At 37.7% G+C, this 22,710-nt stretch overlaps 1 protein-coding gene across 4 annotated transcripts; it reads left to right on the top strand.

The window, feature by feature from the left end:
• The first annotated feature begins 572 nt into the window (after positions 1–572).
• Positions 573–4,602, top strand: Tpbg (trophoblast glycoprotein). Of its 4 annotated transcripts, none has more exons than XM_047557189.1 (2): positions 573–773; positions 1,853–4,602. In XM_047557189.1, the coding sequence occupies exon 2, from the start codon at positions 2,191–2,193 to the stop codon at positions 3,463–3,465; it is 1,275 nt and encodes a 424-aa protein (XP_047413145.1). In that variant the 5' UTR covers positions 573–773; positions 1,853–2,190; the 3' UTR covers positions 3,466–4,602. The 4 variants fall into 4 exon arrangements, with proteins under 4 accessions (XP_047413145.1, XP_047413144.1, XP_047413147.1 ...); XM_047557188.1 differs by lacking the exon at positions 573–773 and adding an exon at positions 927–1,134; XM_047557191.1 differs by lacking the exon at positions 573–773 and adding an exon at positions 1,540–1,585.
• The last annotated feature ends 18,108 nt before the right edge of the window (positions 4,603–22,710 follow it).

Here is a 22,710-nt window from a genome sequence, read left to right as displayed (position 1 = left end):
GGAAATTATTTGATTGGGTAAAGGAGATATAAAGTTTTAAAGAGAGCAATGACAAGGCTTTCAGAATCCAAGAATCTGTCCAATATAATAACAGATCCCTCCTGTAATCAAACGCCCAGTTCTTTCCCCAATCCCATACTCCTGCTGCCTGTAGCCCCTTGGGACTCTGGACTTTGGGACAAACTTCTGCACTCCCTAGTCAGCCTTGTCTATTCCTCATCTCACCCAGTAAATTCTCTTGGCTTAAGTTACTTGCACTGACATAAGGCACCACAACTGGAGGGGGTGGGGCGGGCGGGTCCGCTTTGTGGTTGACTCACTTCGTTGCTATTTGTCTTTTGTTTCTAAGATGCTTTGGCTGCTGTTTTCTTTCTTCTGTTTTTAATTTTTTGGAGGAGAAAACCTAGTGAATCAAGAATGAGTCTCCCGTCCACTAATCTTTTTCACCCACCCTCCCCAAGTTGGTTCTTTCTTCACAAGTTCCATAACTACCCAAGACATGCGGGGGCGGGACAGGTGGGAACGCATTAACATCACTTAAATCTGAAGCTGACAGCCAAAGGGCCCAGTTTGGTGGGGAGACTTTCTGAAGCTCCCTTACACCCTGCTGGGCGTTTGCTATTGCCGCTGTACATTTCAGCTCATTTCTTTTTGTTGCTGCTGCTGCTGCTGCTTTGCGCTGCTCTGTCACGCCTTTATCTCGTCGTTGCCAAAAGCTCCCTAAGCAGGGGTAAATTCCACGAGATTCACCAGCGGTTTTGTTCCTGTCCGAGGTAAATACAGTATGCAAAGTGTAGAACCACCAAAGGATGCCGGGGAGGGGGAAGAGAAAGGGATTCCCTCACCTTTTCCGGCTTGTTCCTCGTTGATTTCCACCAGGAGGAGGCGCGCAGCCCGACTCCCCCAGTCTCTCTTCCTAAGTCCACCCTACCTAGGGCTGCCAAGGTTGGCTGCGCGGCCGAAATCCCTCCGGCAGGCCAGGCCCTCCCCTCCCCCCGGGTTGGTTTTTCCCAGCTGTGGAGGTTGGGCCAGGGGCTGGGGTACTTGGAGAGTCGGCGCTCGCAGCGCAGAGCCCGGAAGTCGCCGGGACTCTGGTGGGACTCGGAGTTGGCTTTGGAGGTGGCGGGCGCGGAGGTGAGCGGTGGGGACCCAGCGACCAAGCAAGAGTCCAGAGGTGGCGCCAGGGCCCCTCCCTGCCCTCGGCTGGAGAGTCGCTTTGGTCCTGATTGCCACCCAGCCTCGACTCCCACCGCCGCTTTGTTCGCGGACTCCCTTCCCTCCTTTAGAGATGACTTGAACCCCCTCTAGGATCGAAGCGACTGGCGGGGCGTGGGCTGGGGGGCGACAGTACTACGGCCCTCCGTTTCCCATTAATACAAGAAGATTCAAAGAGAGATCAAAGGACTCCTGTAACCTGAAACTTCCCCCTCATCCTAACCTGGACCGGGAGGAGAGGTCCGGGCGGGGGCGGAGACCCCGGAAGGCAGGTGGTCCGCGGAGGCGGTGGGAGAAAGGAACTGGAAGAATGAGAAGTTTGGTTGGGAAGACGCTGGGGATTAAGCGAGAAGTTAGAGGCGGGAGAAGTGTGAGATCGGGAAGGAGGAGGGCGGGAGGCTAGAAGGGTATATATAGTGTGGGCCGAGGCGAGGGAAGACTTGGCGCTCCGGGTCTTGGAACTATCTATTGCTCCAGGGTAGGATGTGCGGTGCGGCTTGGGGAGGCGAGGACTGTGCGGTCGCTCGGAAGGGGGTCTTGGGGACAGAGTGGAGACCACTTGGCTCTCAGAGGCCGGTTACTTCTCCCGGGAGCGGCGTCCGCCCGGCTCCTCACGCTTCTCTCCCGCTTGTCCCAGGTCGCGCAGCGGATCCACCGACAGGCGCCAACTGAAGAGGCGAGGAGGTGCCACCCCGGGCGGCGCTGGAAGAGGAGCGGGAGGAGGAGCGCGGAGACCAGCGTCCCTACCCGCCGTGCGTACTTTGTGGAGGGAAGGGCGGGGGAGTCGGCCCCGGGAGGGGGACGCCCGGTGGCTAGGGGGTTAGCCAAGTTCCGGCTGCGGTGGTCCTCCTCCGCTCCCACCAGAGGAAAGTTTTCTCCAGGCGCTTCCGGCCGGCCAGCACCCTCCGGGCCCAACCTCCCGAGCCTTCGGAGCGGGCGCCGGCCCAGCCCAGCTCCGGGAAGACGCGAGCCGCGATGCCTGGGGGGTGCTCCCGGGGCCCCGCCGCCGGGGACGGGCGGCTGCGGTTGGCGCGGCTGGCGCGGCTGGCGCTGGTCCTCTTGGGCTGGGTCTCCTCGTCCTCTCCCACGTCCTCCGCGTCCTCCTCCACCTCTTCAGTGTCGTCCCTGGGCTCAGCGGTGTCTGCTCAGCCCCCGCTGTCGGGCCAATGCCCGCCGCTGTGCGAGTGCTCTGAGGCGGCGCGCACCGTCAAGTGCGTGAACCGCAACCTGACCGAGGTGCCTGCGGACCTGCCACTCTACGTGCGCAACCTCTTCCTCACGGGTAATCAGCTGGCCGTGCTCCCCTCCGGCGCCTTTGCCCGCCGGCCACCACTGGCCGAGCTGGCCGCGCTCAACCTCAGCGGCAGCCGCCTGGTGGAAGTGCACGCTGGCGCCTTCGAGCATCTGCCCAGCCTACGCCAGCTCGACCTCAGCCACAACCCACTCGCCTATATCAGCCCCTTCGCCTTTTCGGGCAACACCAATGCTTCTGTTCCCAGCCCCCTGGTGGAACTGATCCTGAACCACATCGTGCCCCCTGCAGACCAGCTACTGAAGCAGAACCGAAGCTTCGAGGGCATGGTGGCCGCGGCCCTGCGAACTGGCCACGCGCTACGCGGGCTGCGTTGCCTGGAGCTGGGCAGCAATCATTTCCTTTACCTGCCACGGGACGTGCTCGCCCAACTGCCCGGCCTCAGGCACCTGGACCTGCGGAACAACTCGCTGGTGAGCCTGACCTACGTGTCCTTCCGCAACCTGACACACCTAGAAAGCCTCCACCTGGAGGACAATGCTCTCAAGGTCCTTCATAATGGCACCCTGACGGAGTTGCAAGGCCTGGCCCACGTCAGGTTATTCCTGGACAACAATCCCTGGGTCTGCGACTGCCACATGGCGGACATGGTGGACTGGCTCAAGGAGACCGAGATAGTGCAGGGCAAAGCCAGGCTCACCTGTGCATTCCCGGAAAAAATGAGGAATCGGGTCCTCTTGGAACTCAGCAGCTCTGACCTGGACTGTGACCCTATCCTCCCACCATCCCTGCAGACTTCTTATGTCTTCCTTGGTATTGTTTTAGCTCTGATAGGCGCTATTTTCCTCCTTGTTTTATATTTGAACCGTAAGGGGATAAAAAAGTGGATGCATAACATCAGAGATGCCTGCAGGGATCACATGGAAGGGTATCATTACAGATATGAAATCAATGCGGACCCCAGGTTAACAAACCTCAGTTCTAATTCGGATGTCTGAGAAACATTAGAGGACAGGGGGGACAAAAAAGGACAACTCTGCATGAGGTGTAGACTTAAGCTTTATCCAAGTATTAGGCTTGCTCTACTTCCACCCTCCACTGTAGACACCACTGACTTTGACTGAAAGCAGTGAAGGGGTTTCCGCTTCCTTGTTATATAAAGTCTCTTGGTGTGTTCTATTAATGTAAGAATGTAAGACGTTGAACAACTGTGCATAGTGTTTTGCCCTTTTTCTTTTCTTGGAACTGCTCAACACATGTGGAGTGATTTTCCAAGTTTCAGCATGAACATGGACTCCTTGCTGTTTCTCTTAGTACAGTTCAAGGTGTAGCAAGTGTACCTACACAGATAGCATTCAACAGAAGCTGCCTCAACTTTTTTTTTTTTTTTTTGAGAAAAATACTTTATTCATAAATATCAGTTTTATCCTCATGCATCCCATGAACTGCCTGCAGACCTTAGCAAGCTCTTAAAAATAACTCCGTAGTGCACAGGAGCACCTGCATCCAAGAGCATGCTTATATTTTACTGTTCTGCATATTACAAAATATAACTTGCAACTTCAGATAACTTTCACAAAGTAAAGTACTTTTTCTGATTGCAGTTTATATGAAACTGTACTGAATTTTTTCTTTTTATAAACTGCATCAAGATCAAACAGACTGAATTGTTGAAAAAAATTCAATAAAGATTCTTAAAAGAATTACACTGTGTTCAAGTTTGGTATTTGAAAAAAGGATGAAGGGCAATAATACTGAATGTCTTGGTTCCAATGATAATTAAATTATTGGTTAGCAAGCTGAACAAGGTCTTACATAAATAGATTTGGGAGATAGTTTTGAAGTGGTGGATTCTTTTAGGATTTAAATAGAGAATTTGAATATTTATGTGACTAGATTTCTCATGGTCCCAAAGTTAATGCTATTCATGAAACAATTTTGTAAGAGCATTATGAAATTGGTAAGAGTAAAGAATTCTGTATGATAAACAGTTCATAGTTTGGAACTTTTTCTGGACTAATGAAGTTGTTAGGGCAGAACAATATTATTTACTTAATAAAACTCTGAATGAACTTGTTCTATGAATTTTAGAGTGTAAAACAAATATAATGCAAATGTATAAAGAAGCAGGATCTTAAATATATAGAATATTCTGAAGTAAAAAATATAAAAGTGTAAATTTAAAAAAAAATTCCTGAGATTATAAAGTAAATTGCAACTTAGATTTTTCTTGAGAATATTTTTTAAAAGCATTTAAATGAAATACAAATCAGATACCCAGCTAATACATTTTTTTAAATTGCCATAATTGAATTTAAGCTTAAGGAAATAACCAGAGATAAATGTCTGTGTTTATGTGAATAAGTGTCTCAATCAGAGATTTTTATGGCCTGTTCAGGATTTAACAATTTGAAGATATTTTTATTTTAGCTAAGCTCTATATAGGCATATATATTTTCATAAGGAATAAATCATACTTAGTTATAAATAAAGCAACTATTAATCAATTGATAGCATTGATAATAGATTTTTTTTTAGTTTATCATCAGCCATTTAATCTGAAAATAAATTTTATTAATCAGTCTCCAAGCCATTAAGTGATTTATATTTAGCCTTTATTCCCTAACTTAAAGTATTGGGTAAATATACATCAATAAGTCTTAAGACCTGCCTACATTACCTTTAAATTTGTTATGCTCTACAGTGTTTTATATTTGAAATAAACTTTAAATTTTCATATTTTTATAAATACAATAGAATTAGTACTTTAGTTTTTAGAAATCTTTGCTAATTCTTTATTTAAGTAAATTCAGAAGTTTCTGAAATAGGGCTCTCTATTCTGTGTGAATCTATTCCTTGTTTAGATTATTATACAGTGTAGTCACAACATTTTACTACTTTAAGTTCCACAAGACTCATTTTGTGAAATTTTATAGTATTCATTATTTATGGGTTATATTTCAGATCCTATAATTACCTGAGAAAATGCTAAATATGCAATTTTTATTTTCCATAATTCCATTACAGATTTCAAGTTTTCACCAGGGATTCACAAACTGGCTGACTGCCATTATTTCCTAAGAACAATGAAGATACTCTAGCCTACCAAAAATAGTGAATGCATCTAATAAATAACAGCACACTATCTTAAGAATAAGCTGCTGATTAACTTTAGTTGGTATGTCCGCTGATACTGTAGAAAGCAAATTATATATTGATAGAGCCTCTATTCAGAAGAATTGTTTCTTTATCACAAGGTACTCTGTTAAAAATTGAATACAATTTAAAAATTATCTACAATTGAAGAAAGCAGTAGATTGATAAGTCTACTTTTCTCATCACCTCCCTGAAGCAATGATGATTCTGATCAAGTGAAGATGAGTTTCTGTCTGTTAGGTGGATGGCATTTTTGAAGTTATGACTTCTTTCCTCTTTTACCTACTTCTTTGTACAGATTTCCCAATTTGCCACGGCTTTGTTTTCTATCACACCACTCCTTGCTATTCTCCAAAAGATGGCAATAGAAAATTCTTAAGGTAAAAAATTGTTGTTTGACAACTAGTTGATATTTGCGCAGTCATAATATACAAAGTCTATAACCCCTCAAGGTATTCTGAGTTTCTTGGAAGATAGGTGTTATATAAATCCAATAAATATATGAGGATATAGGAAACATGCAATAAAAGTGAAAGTATTGTGACTACTTAAAAATAAAACAAGTAGACTTGTAAATAGTTCTTTACCGACTTGCATTATTATTCCTGAACACTTAGAAATAATTCATTTTTACAAATTTATTTTGGTTGGCATTATACTTTATTACTGACCTTTAGTGTTGAGCAGAAAGCATCCTTCATTTATCCATTACAAGTTTCATTTGAAGAAAGTTGAAAAAATACCTTAAAAATTATCCCTTAATTTAAAAAGCTATTAAAATGTCCAATAAATTTCTGTGTAAAGTAATAAAGATTTTAGTGCAATACAGCTTTCTGACCCTGAATTGAAACTCTCCTCTTTGATTGTAGTATTATTTTCTATAATATCAGTTTTGCTGTCACTGGTGACCTATAAGGCAAATTTGCATAGCAGCTGATAGATTTTTTTTTTCTTACAAAATAGGGAGACTTTGAAGCACATTCAATGTTGTTTTTTGTTTGTTTTTAGAAGAAGTAGCTACACACTTGCAGGGTGTAAAAGGGAAGACCGGGTTGAAATAAAGATTGACAATGAATATGGATTATGCTCATCTCAGTGTTTAATTAGAATTAACATATCTTAGTTTTCTGTCATTTTAATTGAGTGTCTGTAAAAAAGAAGAGTCAAATGAACTGATTGTTTCTTTAGGAATTGTTTTACTCTGTCCATTTTGACCTGATGTTCTCATGTAGGGCTTCCCTTATTGAAGACATTATAGGCTTTGCAACTGTAGTTTTCAAGAGTTTATCTCATACCATTTCTGCTTTCCATTTTTAATTTTCCTCCAAAGACTATACTAAGAGACACTGTGAGGATTTGCAAGGCTAAAAACAATTTGGCACATGCTTTCTTTCTGCTCTGAAATCCATTCAGTTATCCAGCCTCAGAGCAGCACCATAAAGTGAAGACAATTTATTAGATGAAATTCAGGTTTACACTTGGGCAAGGATCTTTCACAGTAAAGGAGAGGAAAGGGGAGGAAATTATATTTCTGGATAACGTGGAAAATACCTTGATAGTGTCTTTTAAAAATCAGCAATACTGCAGTGCTGCACTAGAAATAATTAGCTTAAGAAAATATATTCTGCACTGTCCAGGTGACCCTGTCTCCTTTCAGATGGCGGGGGGGACCCCGGCTCCTTCAGGATGTTTTATATTATCTTTTCATTCTAACTCTTAAAGACTTTTGATTTTAAAAAGCAGGCTTTTCAAAATTTTATGTCTTATCTGAGATCATTTTAGCAGCTCCATCTTATCCATGGGTTTTTAAAAATATAGATTTTAATATAATATTAAATATATGATTTATATAAGAATATGGATTCTTAATATTTTGAAATAGGAAGGACTCTTAGACATGTCAAACCCAGTTTCCCATCTACAAATGAGAAATTGATAATTGCGACTTACATAATGACAGGCAGGACAAGATTCTAGTGCCCCTTTAGCTCTCTTAATATTATTAACAACCCACCTTAAGATCTTTGAAATTCCTATGTCTAGCTAAACAGAAAGGAAAAAAAGAAAGCAATCACTTTGGTGAATTTATTTGTTTTATCATTTTTGCTTTGACAGAATATTTCAGTTTGCTTCAGATTTCTCTTCCATATTTTGAAAGTTTTACTGTTTCAGACCCCTGAATATATTTAAATGTTTCTGAAATAATTTTTTTCTGACAATCTTATTACTATAAAGCCCCTCTGAGTCTATTACATGATAGGAAATATTTTGGAAATGTACTGGTGATATTTCTTCTGAAAAGAAAGCTAAAAATTCTAGAATGCTGTGCTAGCTTGTATGATTCTATCTTAAAGATGAGTTAGCTCAGCTGGTGAGAAAATGAACCAAATGAGACCAACCAAGTTCATGGCTGTGAAACTAATCACCAGGTGAGACTGTCCACTTTGCATGCTGTGGTCTGCTCTCCTAGCCCACACCCACTGCAGGTGCATGCTACCATCCTCCAAAGGCCTAGACCAGACAGGGTTGCTAAACCAATGCAAATTCATAATCACCCTGGAAAATCAGCAGACTGACCAGCCAGACCTTGCCAGCTCTGCTGCTGATGTGCCCATTTACTGTCTTTACATGTGCAGGACCACACAGCAATCCCAGTCTCCTCACACTGTAGTATACATGTCACAGATTGAAGTTTGTCATTTGTGTGAATTTTGAGAAGACTATTTATTGGTTACCTTTTAATGAATCCCGTGGGAAATTAGGTTTGCTTAACTATTTATAATGAAATGTTGTTTAAGATGAACTATTATGATTACTATATCACTAACTTACATGTTAGTGTTTATAAAAATCCTTTTGATATTTAACTGACATTTTATGATAATAGGACTTACTTGGGGTTCACAGTTTAACTTGGTTCATGTAAGGAAATGTTTGTTTCGAGGAAGCAAAAGCTTAAGATATGAACAACTTTTAATGAAAATTAAATATTAAATAATATGTTTTAAAGAATCTGAGGGTGTTATCAAGATGTAATGGAGGTTCATAGATTTCCATACTTCTTTCACCTAGCCTCATAGTTCCGTAGTTCCGTTTTTACTATTTCCTTTCTTCCCCCAAAGAAAACTATGATGTATAACAATTCAAGGTGACTACCTGTACATAGGAAAATCAGAATAACTGAAACTTTAGGTGGGTCAGTTTTCAAATACACATGCCTCTGACAGTTTCCCTCTTTTAAAGTATTCAAAGAAGACTTTAGTTTTCAATTAGACACATTCTTTGGTTATTCTTATGGAACATTCAAACACATGGCTATAAAACACTTAAAAGGCATATTTTAAGGTTAACTCACATTTTGTAAAGTATTTAAAAATATAGAGGACAGGAAAATGCCATGAATAATCCTATCATTAAGGAAAAAAATGCCCTAATGTTGAGATAAACTGCTTTCTCCTATTATCACATGTATCTTGCCTCTTCATTTACAGTCTCCACTATCATTAAAAACTGTTTTGATATCTTGTTTTAGAGTATTGTAAACAGTCACATTTTATACATACAGGACACTTCTTGAACTATTAAGTAATGTTATAAGGAGCACTGTTGTACCTACCTGTGCTTCTACATCTAACATTTTTTTAATTTATAGTAGATGCTTGAAGGAGAATTATTGTATTTTTCTAACCTCTAAAAATAAGTTTGATGTCTATTTAAATTAGATAGTTCACTCTATGTTTTAAAAGAATTTTGTAACAAACTTCACGTAGTAATGAAATGATTGTGGACAGGATTTTGAACAGGAAGAAAACTTGACCAGGTTTCCAATGCACTAGTCACTTTTAAATCCATAAATGCCTATTCTTTATTAAAGTAAATTTAGAAGGTAACTAAGCTCATAGCTCAGTTGAGTGAGCAAGAGAGAGATAAAAACAGTTGCCAAGGTAGGGAGAGGTTTGTTGGGTATAAAGGAACATCTGGAAAATTATTTTAGCTACTTACACTTTAGGAAGGAATTTTCAAGATAAATATGTCTTACCTAAATTCTCTTCTTTTTTAGAGAATCTGTGTGTGTACTGATAATTAATTTAGATTCCATGTAAGTGATTTAATTGTTTTAATCTTCCTGCTAATTTGCTTTAAAATTTCATTGAGGTTCCATGAATCATTTATCCAGGTCACTCTATAGATATTTATTAAATGATTTCTATGTATCAGGCACTGTTGTTGCACTGGGTTTTACAAAATGAGCTGTGAACATAAAATTGCTTTCTTATCTAGTAGTGAGGATAAGCAATAATAAAAACATTTTATTGAGTACTTATTATTAGACACTAGGCAAAGCCTTCACATGTAAGACCTTATTTGTTCTCCTTTGAAAAGGAAATTGAGGCTTAGAGAGGATAGATGATTTGCCCAAGGACTGGTAGGAACAGATGTGGGATTTGAACTATTGGTGGTTTTTTGTTTGTTTGTTTGGAAGGGGGTCTTTCTCTAGGACTCATATTCTTAACCCTTGAGTTTTAGGAGCAGTAAGATGTGAATGAGCTTGCTATGGGGCAGAACATGATGAGCATTACTAGTGGTTCAAGCTGTGATATGGGTTCAAAGCAGGGATAGATCTTATGTGTTTGGGAGAATCTAAAAAATGTTCATGGAGCTGTTATCTTTTAAGAGGTTCTTGAAGAAGAGGCAGCTTCAGATGATGGATGGAAAAGAAAACTGCAGACAGAAGGAGCAGCATAAACAAAGAGAATGGCAGCAATTGAAGACCAGTCATGTACCAGGAACAGTAATATTTGAAGCATAATGTTGGCTGCATTATGTGGGAGGAGGGATGGAGCTTAAAAGCAACTAGTAGTTGGACATCACAAATGCAGCCAGACTCTATTACAATGCACCACTGGTTGATGACTGAAATATGCTACATATCATTTAGTTTTTTAGATTTGTTCAAATAAGCCATTATTCAGGAGGATTACAAGTTGTAGGACAACCTCAGCAATTTACTGAGACCCTGTCTCAAAATCAAAGAAAAAGGGCTGGGGATGTAGCTCAGTGGTAGTGTACCCACCCAATGGGTTCAATCCTTAGCACTAGAAAAAGATTCCTCACTGATAAGGCAAAATAGTAGTACTGTGTAATACTATAATACCCATCTCCGTGCTCTATGAGCATAAAATGAAATAATAAGTATAAATTGTTTAGTTCAGAACTCCCCAAAAAACAACCATTATTGTACACTATCAAATTTAAAGCATGAAGCCAGTAAGGGAGGTGAAAGTAACATTAGCTGCCTTCTTTACTACTATTTGAGAAGTGAAATGCATGCTTTGGTCACCACGAATAATGCCAGGAACTCTGAAGAAAGGAAGAAGAAATAAATTCTTACATGTGAAGGGCTTTGCCTAATGTTTGGCTCAGTAAGCACTCAACATATGAGACTTTTTATTTTGCCTTTAGTAAGGGCAGACATGTTTAACCTTGGATTACATTTTGAGTGTTTATGAGGCAAGAAATTTCAAAAAATTCTAAAAGTTTTGTTTTTGTTTTAACACTGTGAATACTGAAGAGGCAATAATGGTTTTCTGACAGTGTTAGAGAGAGCAACTCTTGACTGACAAAGTAATTCCTAGGAATTTAACTAAGGTGGCAGGCCTTATATTTTTTTATAGGGCAACAGCCTATTCCTTTTTGTGAACTCCTTCGTGATAATTTGTATTTCTTCTGTGTCAAAGAATCTTGAAAGAGTGGGACGTCATCAATGTAATATACCTATGTGACTGGAGAAAAGTGGATACAATGAAGATGTTGACTTTCAGAGACTGCATGGGAGGGCAGGACTGAGATACCTCAGAGACAGTGAGGTAAACGTGTGATGTATTCCTTTAATGGTAAAGGAAAATTGGTGCTGAGAAGCTGTTGAAATAGGAACTTAATAGAACATATTCGACAAACATGTAACAGCAAAGTAATTTTTAATTGCTAATTGGATTTTTTCTAATGTATGTTTTGGGCACCTTTTTCAAGGATCAGATGACTCCTGTATCTGTATGAGTTCATCTCCATGTCTTCTAGTCCATTCCATTAGTCTATATGTCTGTTTTTATGGCAGTATCATACTGTTTTTGATACTATAACTCTAGTATAATTTGAAGTTAGGAGGTATTGTGATGCCTCCATTTTTGTTTTTTTGGCTTATAATTTTTTTTTTTTTTTGGCTATTCTGGATCTTGTATTCTTCCAGGATTTTTTTCCCCTGGTTCCTTTAAGAATGTCATTGATGTTTTGATAGGGATTGCATTGACTCTGTATATTGCTATTTTAACAATATTAATTCTGTCTATTCATGAACATGGGAGGTCTTTCCATCTTCTTATGTCTTCTTTCAATTTCATTCTTCACTCAAGAGAGTAATTTCAGTAATCTTGGGTATGAGGGTCTTAAATTGAGGGACCATAGCATTAAAATTGTGATTATCCACTATTGGATGTCATTCATTTTAAACAATTTTAAGCCTTGGCCAAATCGAGCAATTAAAGGAAAAAACAGCAGAAATGATGGTTCTTTTTAAAATAGGTTTTAAATGGTGAACTTTGATCTCAATAGGCCATGTCTTAATCTATATTAGTATGTATTAACTATTTTAGTTGTGTGGGATGATGCACCATGGGTCCTTGTTAAGCCAATCTTAAGTGCCAAAGACATAACTTATTTCAATTTCTTATTTGTTAGGTCAAAACCTCCATTTCTACTGTAGGATAGTTTAGGTCAACAGGCTAAACCATGGGAAATTTAGTTTAGACAATAGTTCTGTTGGTTAAGGTAAAGCATATCTATTTTTCCTCAGAGCCAGTGAGCAAGCCAAGAGCAAGATTAGAAAGACTCCTACATGGTGGTCATGACTAGACAATACTGCTTACTCCACCAGTTGTTTTCAGTTGCACCATGGATGGCAGGATCGATCTTCCCACCTCAAGTTCATTTGTAATTTAAGATTGATAACATGCAAATGCCTCCCATCCCCCACCACATGCACCAAGAAGGTCTGGAAAAATCTATTACTCCCGTAGTGGAACTTTCTGGAGAAAAAGGGCAGACATCCACACTGATCTAGAACGAATTGAGCAGAGAGGGGAGTGGCTCTGGTTTTGATTGTGGTTAGGGGTTGGGGCCAGGCAAGAGTTCCAGGTTTGGTTGGTTTGAATTCCCTTTCTGCTTCTTCCCCCTGCTGCCCTCAACATCCCAAGGGAGGGGTGGCCAGGGACCTATTGGCTTGTGCAGATGTGGGATGAGAGGAAAAGTAAGATGTGGGGTTTGAAAGCATCAGAGGTCCAATATCCAGAAATGGAGTCAGACTCTATTACCATTTTGCTCCAGGAAAGCTAATCTGCTAGTGAGGATGAGAGAGATGAGACAAGTGGCTTAAGTGACTATTTCAATAGTTATGGTAAGACTATTTATACTATTGGTATAAATAGTCTTTATAATAGTGGTATAAACCACTATTTATACTAGTGGTATAAGACTATTTAAACTAGTGGTATGGTAAGACTCTTTATACTAGTTTTTAACTATCAGTTAAGGAAGACAAAATAAAATAAAACCTTTCCTAGTCAAACCTAAAGATGTTGCCACTGTTTAGCAGATTTATTCTTAGGGCCAGTTGATTGTGGCCTCAGAATGAATAAATGGAGGAGGCCAGCTGTCTCCTTTGGCCTATAACCAAAGGGTTTCACATCTACCCCTTCTTTTTCTTTTTCCATCCTTTGAGAGAGCTATTCTAATGAGAAATCAATTCACCAGAGTTTGCTTGAATAAATCTGTAATCTAATAATGTGATACTGACTAATCAAGTAAAACATTGGGTGGTGGTATGTTCTCACAGTCCTTTAGTAAGTTGGTCACATATAGGTGGTAGGTTAGTTTTAAGTTAGTTTTATATTATAAACTCTATACTATGTATAATGGAGTATGTGCACATGCTTTGTAATACTATGTGCTATATACATGGCTTTATATGATTTGCATGATTTCAACTTGAAGTAGTAACTCATTTTGTCCTCTTAATGAGAAACTATAGTAGGGACAACTTCATAGATGAGGAAACTGAGGCACACTGAAGATTAAATAGCCTGTCCGAATTTACACAGCTAGTAAGTGATAGAGCTAAGATTTGAACCCAGGGATTCAAATTCTGTTCCAAAGTCCATATCCTCAACCACTGTGCTATATTTCTTCTGGCATGTACATAGTAACCACAATGATAGCTATGCTTAGAAAAATCTAGAAAATAAATACATAGTATATAAACAGTTTTTTAACTCAGCAAGTGTGCTATATAAGATTAAGGATGAATGATTCAAATAATTAAATAATCCAATTTCAGTTTCAAAGTCTTTACTTTTCTTTCTTTTTTCTCTTCTTATTTTGGTGGTTCTGGGGATCAAACCCAGAGCCTCATGCATGGTAGGCAAGTGCTATATCCTTGTGTTTTTTTAATCTTAAAATGTAAACACAAAAATCATAGAATTATGATGGTATTTAATATATGTGAAGAAAGGTCATTCTATGAGGCCCTGAATAAGATATTGTATATGGAAACTAGGACTGTAAGAATACCAATTGCATTTCTGAAACTAAAAAGAGAAACTCATGATAGCTTTAAAAAGAAGCACTTTCCTTAAGAATAATATTGCTATTTTATTTTGAATACCTGGATGGGTTCATAGATTTTCTTTGTGATACTAAGTTATCAGTTTTATGCCATTAGCTGCATCCATTTTGAGGAAAACACTTTCCACAAAGTGAAATTTAGTTTTGAATAATTTTGAGCATCAATATAAGACCAATGTAGATAAGTCAGACATTTCAAACCTACTCTTGGATATTTTGAAAACCTTAACTATTATTTCTGAGGTATATCATTTATCATATAAACAGATTTTTGTGTAATTCCCCCCTTACAGTTTAGAAAACATTGTCTTGTCTTTTTAGCCTAATCTTGACTGGACACTTGCCTTCTGGATGAAGAAGCTGAGATAAAGCCCCTCTGTCCCTCTCATGTGTCTTCCAAAGTGTTAATACTTGTGTTATCACCACAGCCCAGTTTTAAGGATTCCTCTCTTTCATACGTAAACTGCCCCTGATATGTACTACAATCAAAATATTTTCCAAATAACCTGCATTTTCATGTTCAAATTAGCTTCTTAATATTTTAACTTACTTTATTGGCCATGCCAGCAAAATAATTGCTCAGTTCAAGAAAATAACTTATTTTGATTAACATGACCTTTAGAATAAAATACAAAATGCATTTTTAGATTGACTTGACTTTTCTTCTCCTAAACTTGATGGTTTTGCTTGTGCAGGTTGCCATAGCGTTCGTCTGAGGATCTTTGATAAAAGATGTAACAATACAAATAAAAAGTGAACGACTATTGAATCTTATTTTTCATGTATCTCAGCTACCTCTTGGTTGAAAGTAAGTTGCTTTGGCATTAGGAAGAATTAACTCAGTTCTGTGACTCTAGTAGGAAAAAAAATGGCATTTAACTTAATACAATCAGCAATGTCAATGTTTAAGATATTTGACTATTTGTTACTGTCCTTTGTTTCGTTGAAAAACTTAATATGCAGACATTATTTTGCCAATGGAACTGAATGCAGAAAGCTGATGGTACTAGTCTGGATAAAACTAGTTTTGGCCAGTGTTAGAATTGAATTAATCCAAACTGGATTAAGGTTTGACTCAAGAGAACTTTCTTACTAACAATGGTTTTTGAAGACTGTCATAGTACAGTAATCTCCCAGGGAGACTGACTATATTAATATGGATTAGATGCATCACTGAGTGTCAGAATACCTGGAGTTGAAGTAAATTTCTTGTAAAGAGTGGAGATTTGAAGTTCAAAAGTGGTGTGGCAACTTTGCTTCACCAAGTTCTCAGGAACTGAGGATGTTTCTGGCTGATTGCTTCTCCATGCCTAGTTGGCAACCCTTATCCTTTTGATCAAAATTGTCTTGAGTCTGGAATCTCTTTAGGCTGAGCCCTTGGGGAGCTTCACATCATCTTTTAGTAGAAAGTGGGCTAGTTTTCCAGAATACGTGAGTGTGTGTGTGTGTGTGTGTGTGTGTATGTGTGTGTGTAGAGTGAATGTGCTCAGCTTTTCTGTATTTTTTATTCTGTTTCTGAATTTTTTTTTTTTTCTGTCCCTCAGAATCCTGGTTCAGGAACTGCATGGATACTAAATCCCTTGTTTATAATGTTTATTTAACTTTTACTCAGGTTACTCATTTTATACAAGTTCTTTGTGTAAATCAGCTTAGTATTTTCATAAAACCCATGACAAGAAAAAATAAGTCTGTATGTTCAGTATAGATGTAATTTTTGATCTTCAGTTGTTTTAATCCACAGATATGGAATCCATGGAAACAGGACAACTGTGTGTGTGTGTGTGTGTGTGTGTGTGTTAATAGAAAAATCCTGTTTGGGTTTGTTGATTTTGGGTCCATCCAGTGCACACTGTTTCTGATTCTTAACCACGCATTTTCCTTTTTGAAAAGTATAATATGTATCAAATTCAAGTGTGGAGAAAACACTCAATTTCCTTTGGGGCTAGGTATCTTTTCTTCTATGTAGCTAAAATGAATCCTCTACCTATTAATGAAGTTTTAAATTCAGGAAATACTCAAGATTTTACAAGGGTGAGTGATTATGCTGGAGCATATGTGAAATAAAAGATGAATGAGAGCAGATCCATTCCTATAGTGGAAATTAGACAAATATACAGAAAACCATACTACAAAGCAAAATGAAAATTAAAGAGTTGCAATGTTGTGCAAACCCAAAAAGAAAGATTGTTTTTACTTGGATGAGTTAGAGAAGACTTCATGGAGTCAATGTCATTGAATTTGGGCATTGAAAGACAGAATACTAGAGATAACTGTGGGTTGTTTACAACCTCCTTCTGCAGAGTATAGAGGCTTTCGATTTTAGAAACCAAAAATGCTAGATGCTTATATTTTGTGCCACCTTTGAAACTAGAGAAATGGATGTGAATGGTTCTTTTTTTTTTTTCTTTCTTTCTTTCTTTGGACGGTTCTTTTCATTTTGCAGCTTAACAGAAGTCTGCTAAGAACATGATGGAAAAGATTTCCTTCTTTTATAAATTATATGAGAAGAACTTCCATCCCCCCCCCCTTTTTTTATATAGCTATGTGAAAATGTGATACCTAGTGCAATGGCAGCCACTTCATGTCAATAAGGAAACAAGACTGTAAACAATGACCAATATGCCAAAGATAATAAATGAGAAAGATGGAAAGCATATGACTCCTTCTATCTCAGAACTTGTTACATAAGGTCATAAATGTCTGTATTGTTTAAGGAACAGTTAACTGAGAATGTTCTGTTATAGGAAGCTATAAGCTCCCTGACAGGGTAGGTGTCCAGACAGTTTGGGGTCATGGTGGGTTATGGGGCAGAGCAAGGTGTTGTTAGGGAGAGAACATAAACAAAAACTGTGTCAACATTTCCCATTCCAAAGTGTGGAATGGAAAAACCAACCAGCCAACAAACTCATGTTATATGGAAGAGCTAATGGATGGTTTGATTTGGTTGGATAAAGAGAAGAAAGGAGAATAAGTAGTGGAGGTAACTGGTAAGATTTGAGAAAGGTCATAGAAAATTTTGTAACCATGCTTTAGAGTTTAGAATTTATTCAACAGGAAACAGCAGTAAGCAGTTGAAGGTTTTTTAAGTACAGAGAAATATAATCAAAACTATACTTCCTTTTTTGAAGAATTTACATGTATACTTTCTTGTGGTTACACTGATCTCCTTTGGAATTTTCTCCATCCAATCAACAAGAACATATAATTTCAAAAAGAGGGACAGAAGATTATGAATTTTATACCACTGCTGGTTAAACTTTAGGTAACTGCTTAACGATTTTGATTGCCTGAGATAGTTTTCCTTTGATTATCTCTCATTTAAGCAACTCTAGAATCAAATGATTTGATTTAATGGACAGTATGCAGATAAGAAGAACCCTTGTCAGAGATGCTCATTCTATTTTAATATGAAATTATTTGTACTTTCACCAAGAGTCAAAGCAATTTTTTTGTTCCTTTTAAAGTAAGTTTTTTTTTCATTACAAAATAATAAATTATTCATTGTGAAACATTTGAGAAATTCAACAAAATGGGAACAAGAAATAAATCAACATAGTTTTCTTACCCTCAGACCACTATTGTCCTTTAAGATTTTTTCTGGAATCTAAATTAAATTTTAAAGGATTGAAGATGATGCATTAAGATATTTAAATTTAAGTAGAAAATATGTCACTGGCACATGTAGTTCAAGCAAATAAATCTAATTTCATGATTTGACAGTAAAATGTTATATCAAAGCCCTAAATTACCACTTAGATAATGTGTTCTTCAGGATGCAAGCATATTATTCATTAGGAGTTTTAGTTTAGTTCAGAAAATGAAGGCAGATTATCTCACAGTAAACAGAGCAGTGTTCTGCAAAAGCATCAAGTTCTCAATGTTATTTTGGATTTTCAGAAAGAGAATCACTATCCAGTAGAAGCTACACTGGTTCTGAACACAGGTTTTTTACAGCTTTTCCAGAGACTTTACAGCATAATTCCATCATTATAAATATAGGAAAATACTGCATACAAGATACTAAGGATTTGATAAATGTGGATAAAATAATAAACCTGGTCCATATATAAATTTATCAGACAAAACTAGCTGTTGCTCTTTTATTTGTCATCAAGAATTATTCTTTCTATCTTGGGATTTGTTTATTATACATTATTTGGGATTATTATAATAAATTCCCAACTGTATTGGGGGAATTTTTAGAAAAATATCTAATTGGAGTCATGTTAAAAGTCTGTCATGTTCATTAGATTGAATTAATCTAAATAGGAAAAGTTTTTAGAATTTTAAAAAATATTTTGGCTTAACTTTAATAATTAGTTGCAAAAATAGCAAACCTCTCTCCTTTACAAGAAATATGCACATCTATGTTTTAGGACTGGGCTCTCCTATTGTTGGTGTGCACGTGAATTATCTGCAGTGCTTGTTAAAATGCAGTTTCCTATTGCAAAGTTCTGAGATAGAACCCAAGATTCTTCTTTTCTAATAAAGTCAATACCAAAACCACTGGCACAGGGACTATGCTTTGAATAATAAGATTTTAGAGGAAGAGAGAAAAAAAGAATTGCTGGCATTATAAAGAAAATGTGTTCCAATCACTGATAGATCTGTCTAATTACACTTAAATTAGTCGGAAATGCTGTGACCTGGGAAGGTCATCATTCAGTACTAAACTATTCACGACTGCAAAAATGTATGAGATCTTAACTCAGTTACATTTCCCCAAATCTTTTTTGTTTGTGCATTTAACTCCATAGCCCCGCTATTCTGACACAAGTTTAAACTAGAGTCTAGACTGAAGACATTGAACATGAAGTACAAATTCATATTTTAGATTTGTGCTGTGAAGGAACTTGAAATGGGTTTTTTCCAAGTCTTTGAAGATATTTAAATGTAGTAATTTTCATTAATTACTCTTAAAAAGTAATTAATACTGTTTGGGGAGTTTCTTCTTCATATGTCTTTCAAATGCTGGGCTAGTGTTTGATACCTTTTTTCAGACTTTCAGGCTAGTTACTTACTGGCCTTTCATAAGCACACCAAAGTGAGGAAGGGAGAAAACTTAAGTAGAACTAATCCTATAACTAATAACAGATGTGATGTTCATAATATAGAGGTCTATGTTGTTGTTCGTTTGTTTTTATTTCTTTCCTTTCTTAAATGTTGAACATTGAGAATACAAAGCTTCAGGATATTTCTCCAAAGCAGAATTTTTTCCATCCTTTGAGTAAAAATCATCTAACACAAGTAAAGGTTAAGGGAAGTAAATATTTATCTCAGTGGTTACAAACAGTGCATTTTAACAAGTGAGGAACAGACTCCTCTGGCCCATTGTGTTGGCTCCAAATAGATGGTACAGAGTTTCCAGGCATGGGTGCAGGGATCATTCTGCAGGCTTTCTAAGTGGGAAGCCAGTCACTGTCACCCCCCACCAAAAGCAAGATGCAGAATTTTTTTTTTTTTTTTTGGACTGGCAGTTTTCTCTGCCTTACCTAGGATGTCAGCAAACCACTCATTAATATGTTTCTGTCAGTGTTCATTTGTCATGTTTGAAGTTCTTTAAAGATCAAGTCTGATGTCACAAATCTTAACTGAAAGTGATGCCTATATCATAAGCTACAAGGGTACCAGACTGATCAGTCAGTTACTGGCCTGAAGAGACTTTCATTTTGCTTGAGGTTCTCAGATTTCCATTGTTTCCTTATTAGCATGTAGATCTCAGTTTCTATGGTAGGAAAAATTCCCTAATTACAAAATAAAAATAATTTAAAAATAAACTCCCAAGAAAGAAAGAAGGGCACTTATCTAGTGAGCCACACAACTTAAATAGATGTTATGGTCTAGGTTCTGTGGCATCAGATACCCAACTGAATGCTCATTAAATAAAAACAACATTGCATATTACTTAAACACTCAACATTTTTAACTCCGACTCTCTACCTTTTTTCCTCTTTCCTTTCTACCAGTATCAAACTGATTTAATCTAAGGTGAGCGTTCAATGAGTGTCTACTTTATACCAGGCATTCTTCAGAACAGCACCTTGCTGTGCTTTCCCTTTGGCCTGCTCTGGCATAGAACACTCACCTCATTTTTTCCTTTCTACTCTGTCACGGGACGAGCTCTTAGTGACTAGTGCTACACAGACATGAAGGGATGCACCCAAGCCAGAGGACTTCTGTCATTCACTGCCATCCCTGAAGCTATTGGTCCTCACTGCACTTCATAACAAGTATTCTCAGGATGCCAGAGGGTAAATGGGACTGTGGTAAATGCTCAGTTATACCTGAGGGCTGGCTAAGCTGAAGATCAAACTGCTAGGGTAACATTTTTTATTTTTTCAAAATTGTTTATTTTATAAAACTGCCTCAAGATAAAAGTATAGAACTTGAAACATTAATTAAACTTTATAAAACTACAGTAATAATTAAGACAGCATCAAAAAACCTCCTAGAATAAGCTAGAGTAAAAGAAAAGCAATTGCGCTTATATTTTGTTAGAAGTCTTAGCTGCTTTTAAGAAGATATGGGAGATTTGCCTTAGATTTAATTTAACATAAATTTATCTTTCAGTCTTTATGGGACTAACGAAGGGATCAAGTTTGTATTGAATATGTACTGTCTTCTTCATCCACTGATTTTCTGAGTTTTTAATACCTCTCTTAATGCCCTATTACTGACCCCTCCCATATGACTATGCAGCTGTTAGAGATGTTTGCTGTGTAAAACCAAAGTGGAGGCTTGGGACTACTATTAGCCACATTTTGAGAAAGAGAAACAGATCCCAAATGTTTAAGGGACAGACATTCTTGGCAGGAGTGAGCAGCAGAACCTCAGATGTAGCTATTCCTTGATCTGGCACCAGGATGACAACAAGCTTCTGTGCCTGGACTTTGTCCAGGAAAGATACTGGTCTCTGCTTCTCTTCTGAATGCACCTGATTTAGCCACATTTTGGTACAGCATGGTGTCTGTTTAAGGCATTCCAAATAACACCATGGCAGTCTGCTTGGAGGTATATTCTGGGTCTATGTTCATCTGTGCAAGTGCACCTTTGAATATGAATGTGTGTGTGTGCTTGTGACATGGGTGTGCTCCTGTGGGCATGAGCATGTATGTGTGTGTTTGTGTGTGACAGAGAGAGAGAGAGAGAGGAAATGGGGGTGGGGGTGTGAGGGCACATAATTGTGCCTGCTTTCACCTCTAACTCTCCTGCTTCTGAATCACAGAGCAGCCTTAGGACTAAACTTTCCTGCCTCCATAGTTCCTTCCTGTGCCACCCGACTCTGTTAACACTTCTCTTTATCTTAATTTTTTGAAGGGTCACTTAAAAAGAACTGAAAAATTACAGGACTAATTTAACATTAACAAAATCATTTTAAGTGTTTTATTTTTTCTTATGAAAGCAAACAAAAGTCAGTATTTTCATTTTCTTTGGCTGTCAGTTGCAGGTTGAGCTAAAGTGGAATAATAGAAATTAGATTGCTGGAAAACAACTTCTGTATCTTTTAAAGCATCTTTTTTAATTGGAAGATGCTAAGTGCAACATTTAGTACCTTTTTCTTTTGCAAGTGAATAAGATGCTTACGGACAGCAGGAGAAGACAATACATTTGTGAATTCTTCAAAATCCTTGATATATACTATTGTTAACTTAAAGGAGGAAGCTGGCAGACTGGAAAATAGTTGTTTCTGAAGCCCAGTTGTAAGCAGAACTTAACTTTACATGATATATTTTTCTTTATGTTCCACTGTTTTTGAAAAATTCTAGAATAAGTACAAATTGAACATATGAGGGTTTTTTTTTTTTTTTCTTCTCCCACAAAGAAAAATTGTGGCATGTCTTTCTGGGAAAATTGTATGTCCTAAGGATCACAATGGTAAATGTCTACTTTTAGTAAAAGTTCATTTACACTACAAAAAAGTCCTTATTTGAATGAAGCTTCTACATAAGGTGGTTGTTTCTGAATAATTTGATTTCTTTTCTCATATTTAAATAGCTCTCCATTTTGTAGAACTTTCAAAAGTGAGTTATACCCACTGTGACACCAATTGTTTATAACGTATATCATTAAGAAAAATATGCATATTCAGAACAACAAAACTGAGCTAGCTTGTTCTAGGAAGCACAAATATCTAAACATAACTTATTTTAGGGAAAATGATTTTTTTCTAGCTGAAGTCATAGTAATTTATATTATTACAAATTTTAAAATTCATTTTTTTCTTAAAAACACACAAATACACATTTTTCCTTTAAAAAAATAAACATTTAAAAATGACCACTATATATAATTCTTTCCTATTTTTAGAATATGTTTATTTTCACTTTTCTAAAACTATAATTTATATGTTTACCTTAAAAAACTGTTACATAAAAATTACCAAAATTAAAATATTTAGTCAGATGAAAAAT

The sequence above is a fragment of the Sciurus carolinensis genome, chromosome 7, assembly GCF_902686445.1.
Source record: "Sciurus carolinensis chromosome 7, mSciCar1.2, whole genome shotgun sequence".
NCBI lineage: Eukaryota > Metazoa > Chordata > Mammalia > Rodentia > Sciuridae > Sciurus > Sciurus carolinensis.
Note: the sequence above shows the minus strand (reverse complement) of the source record. Positions and strands in the feature narration are given on the sequence as shown.

What these genes read in the sequence shown, in the direction of transcription:
- Tpbg (XM_047557189.1), top strand. Translation starts at nt 2,191, where the DNA reads ATGCCTGGGGGGTGCTCCCGGGGCCCCGCCGCCGGGGACGGGCGGCTG.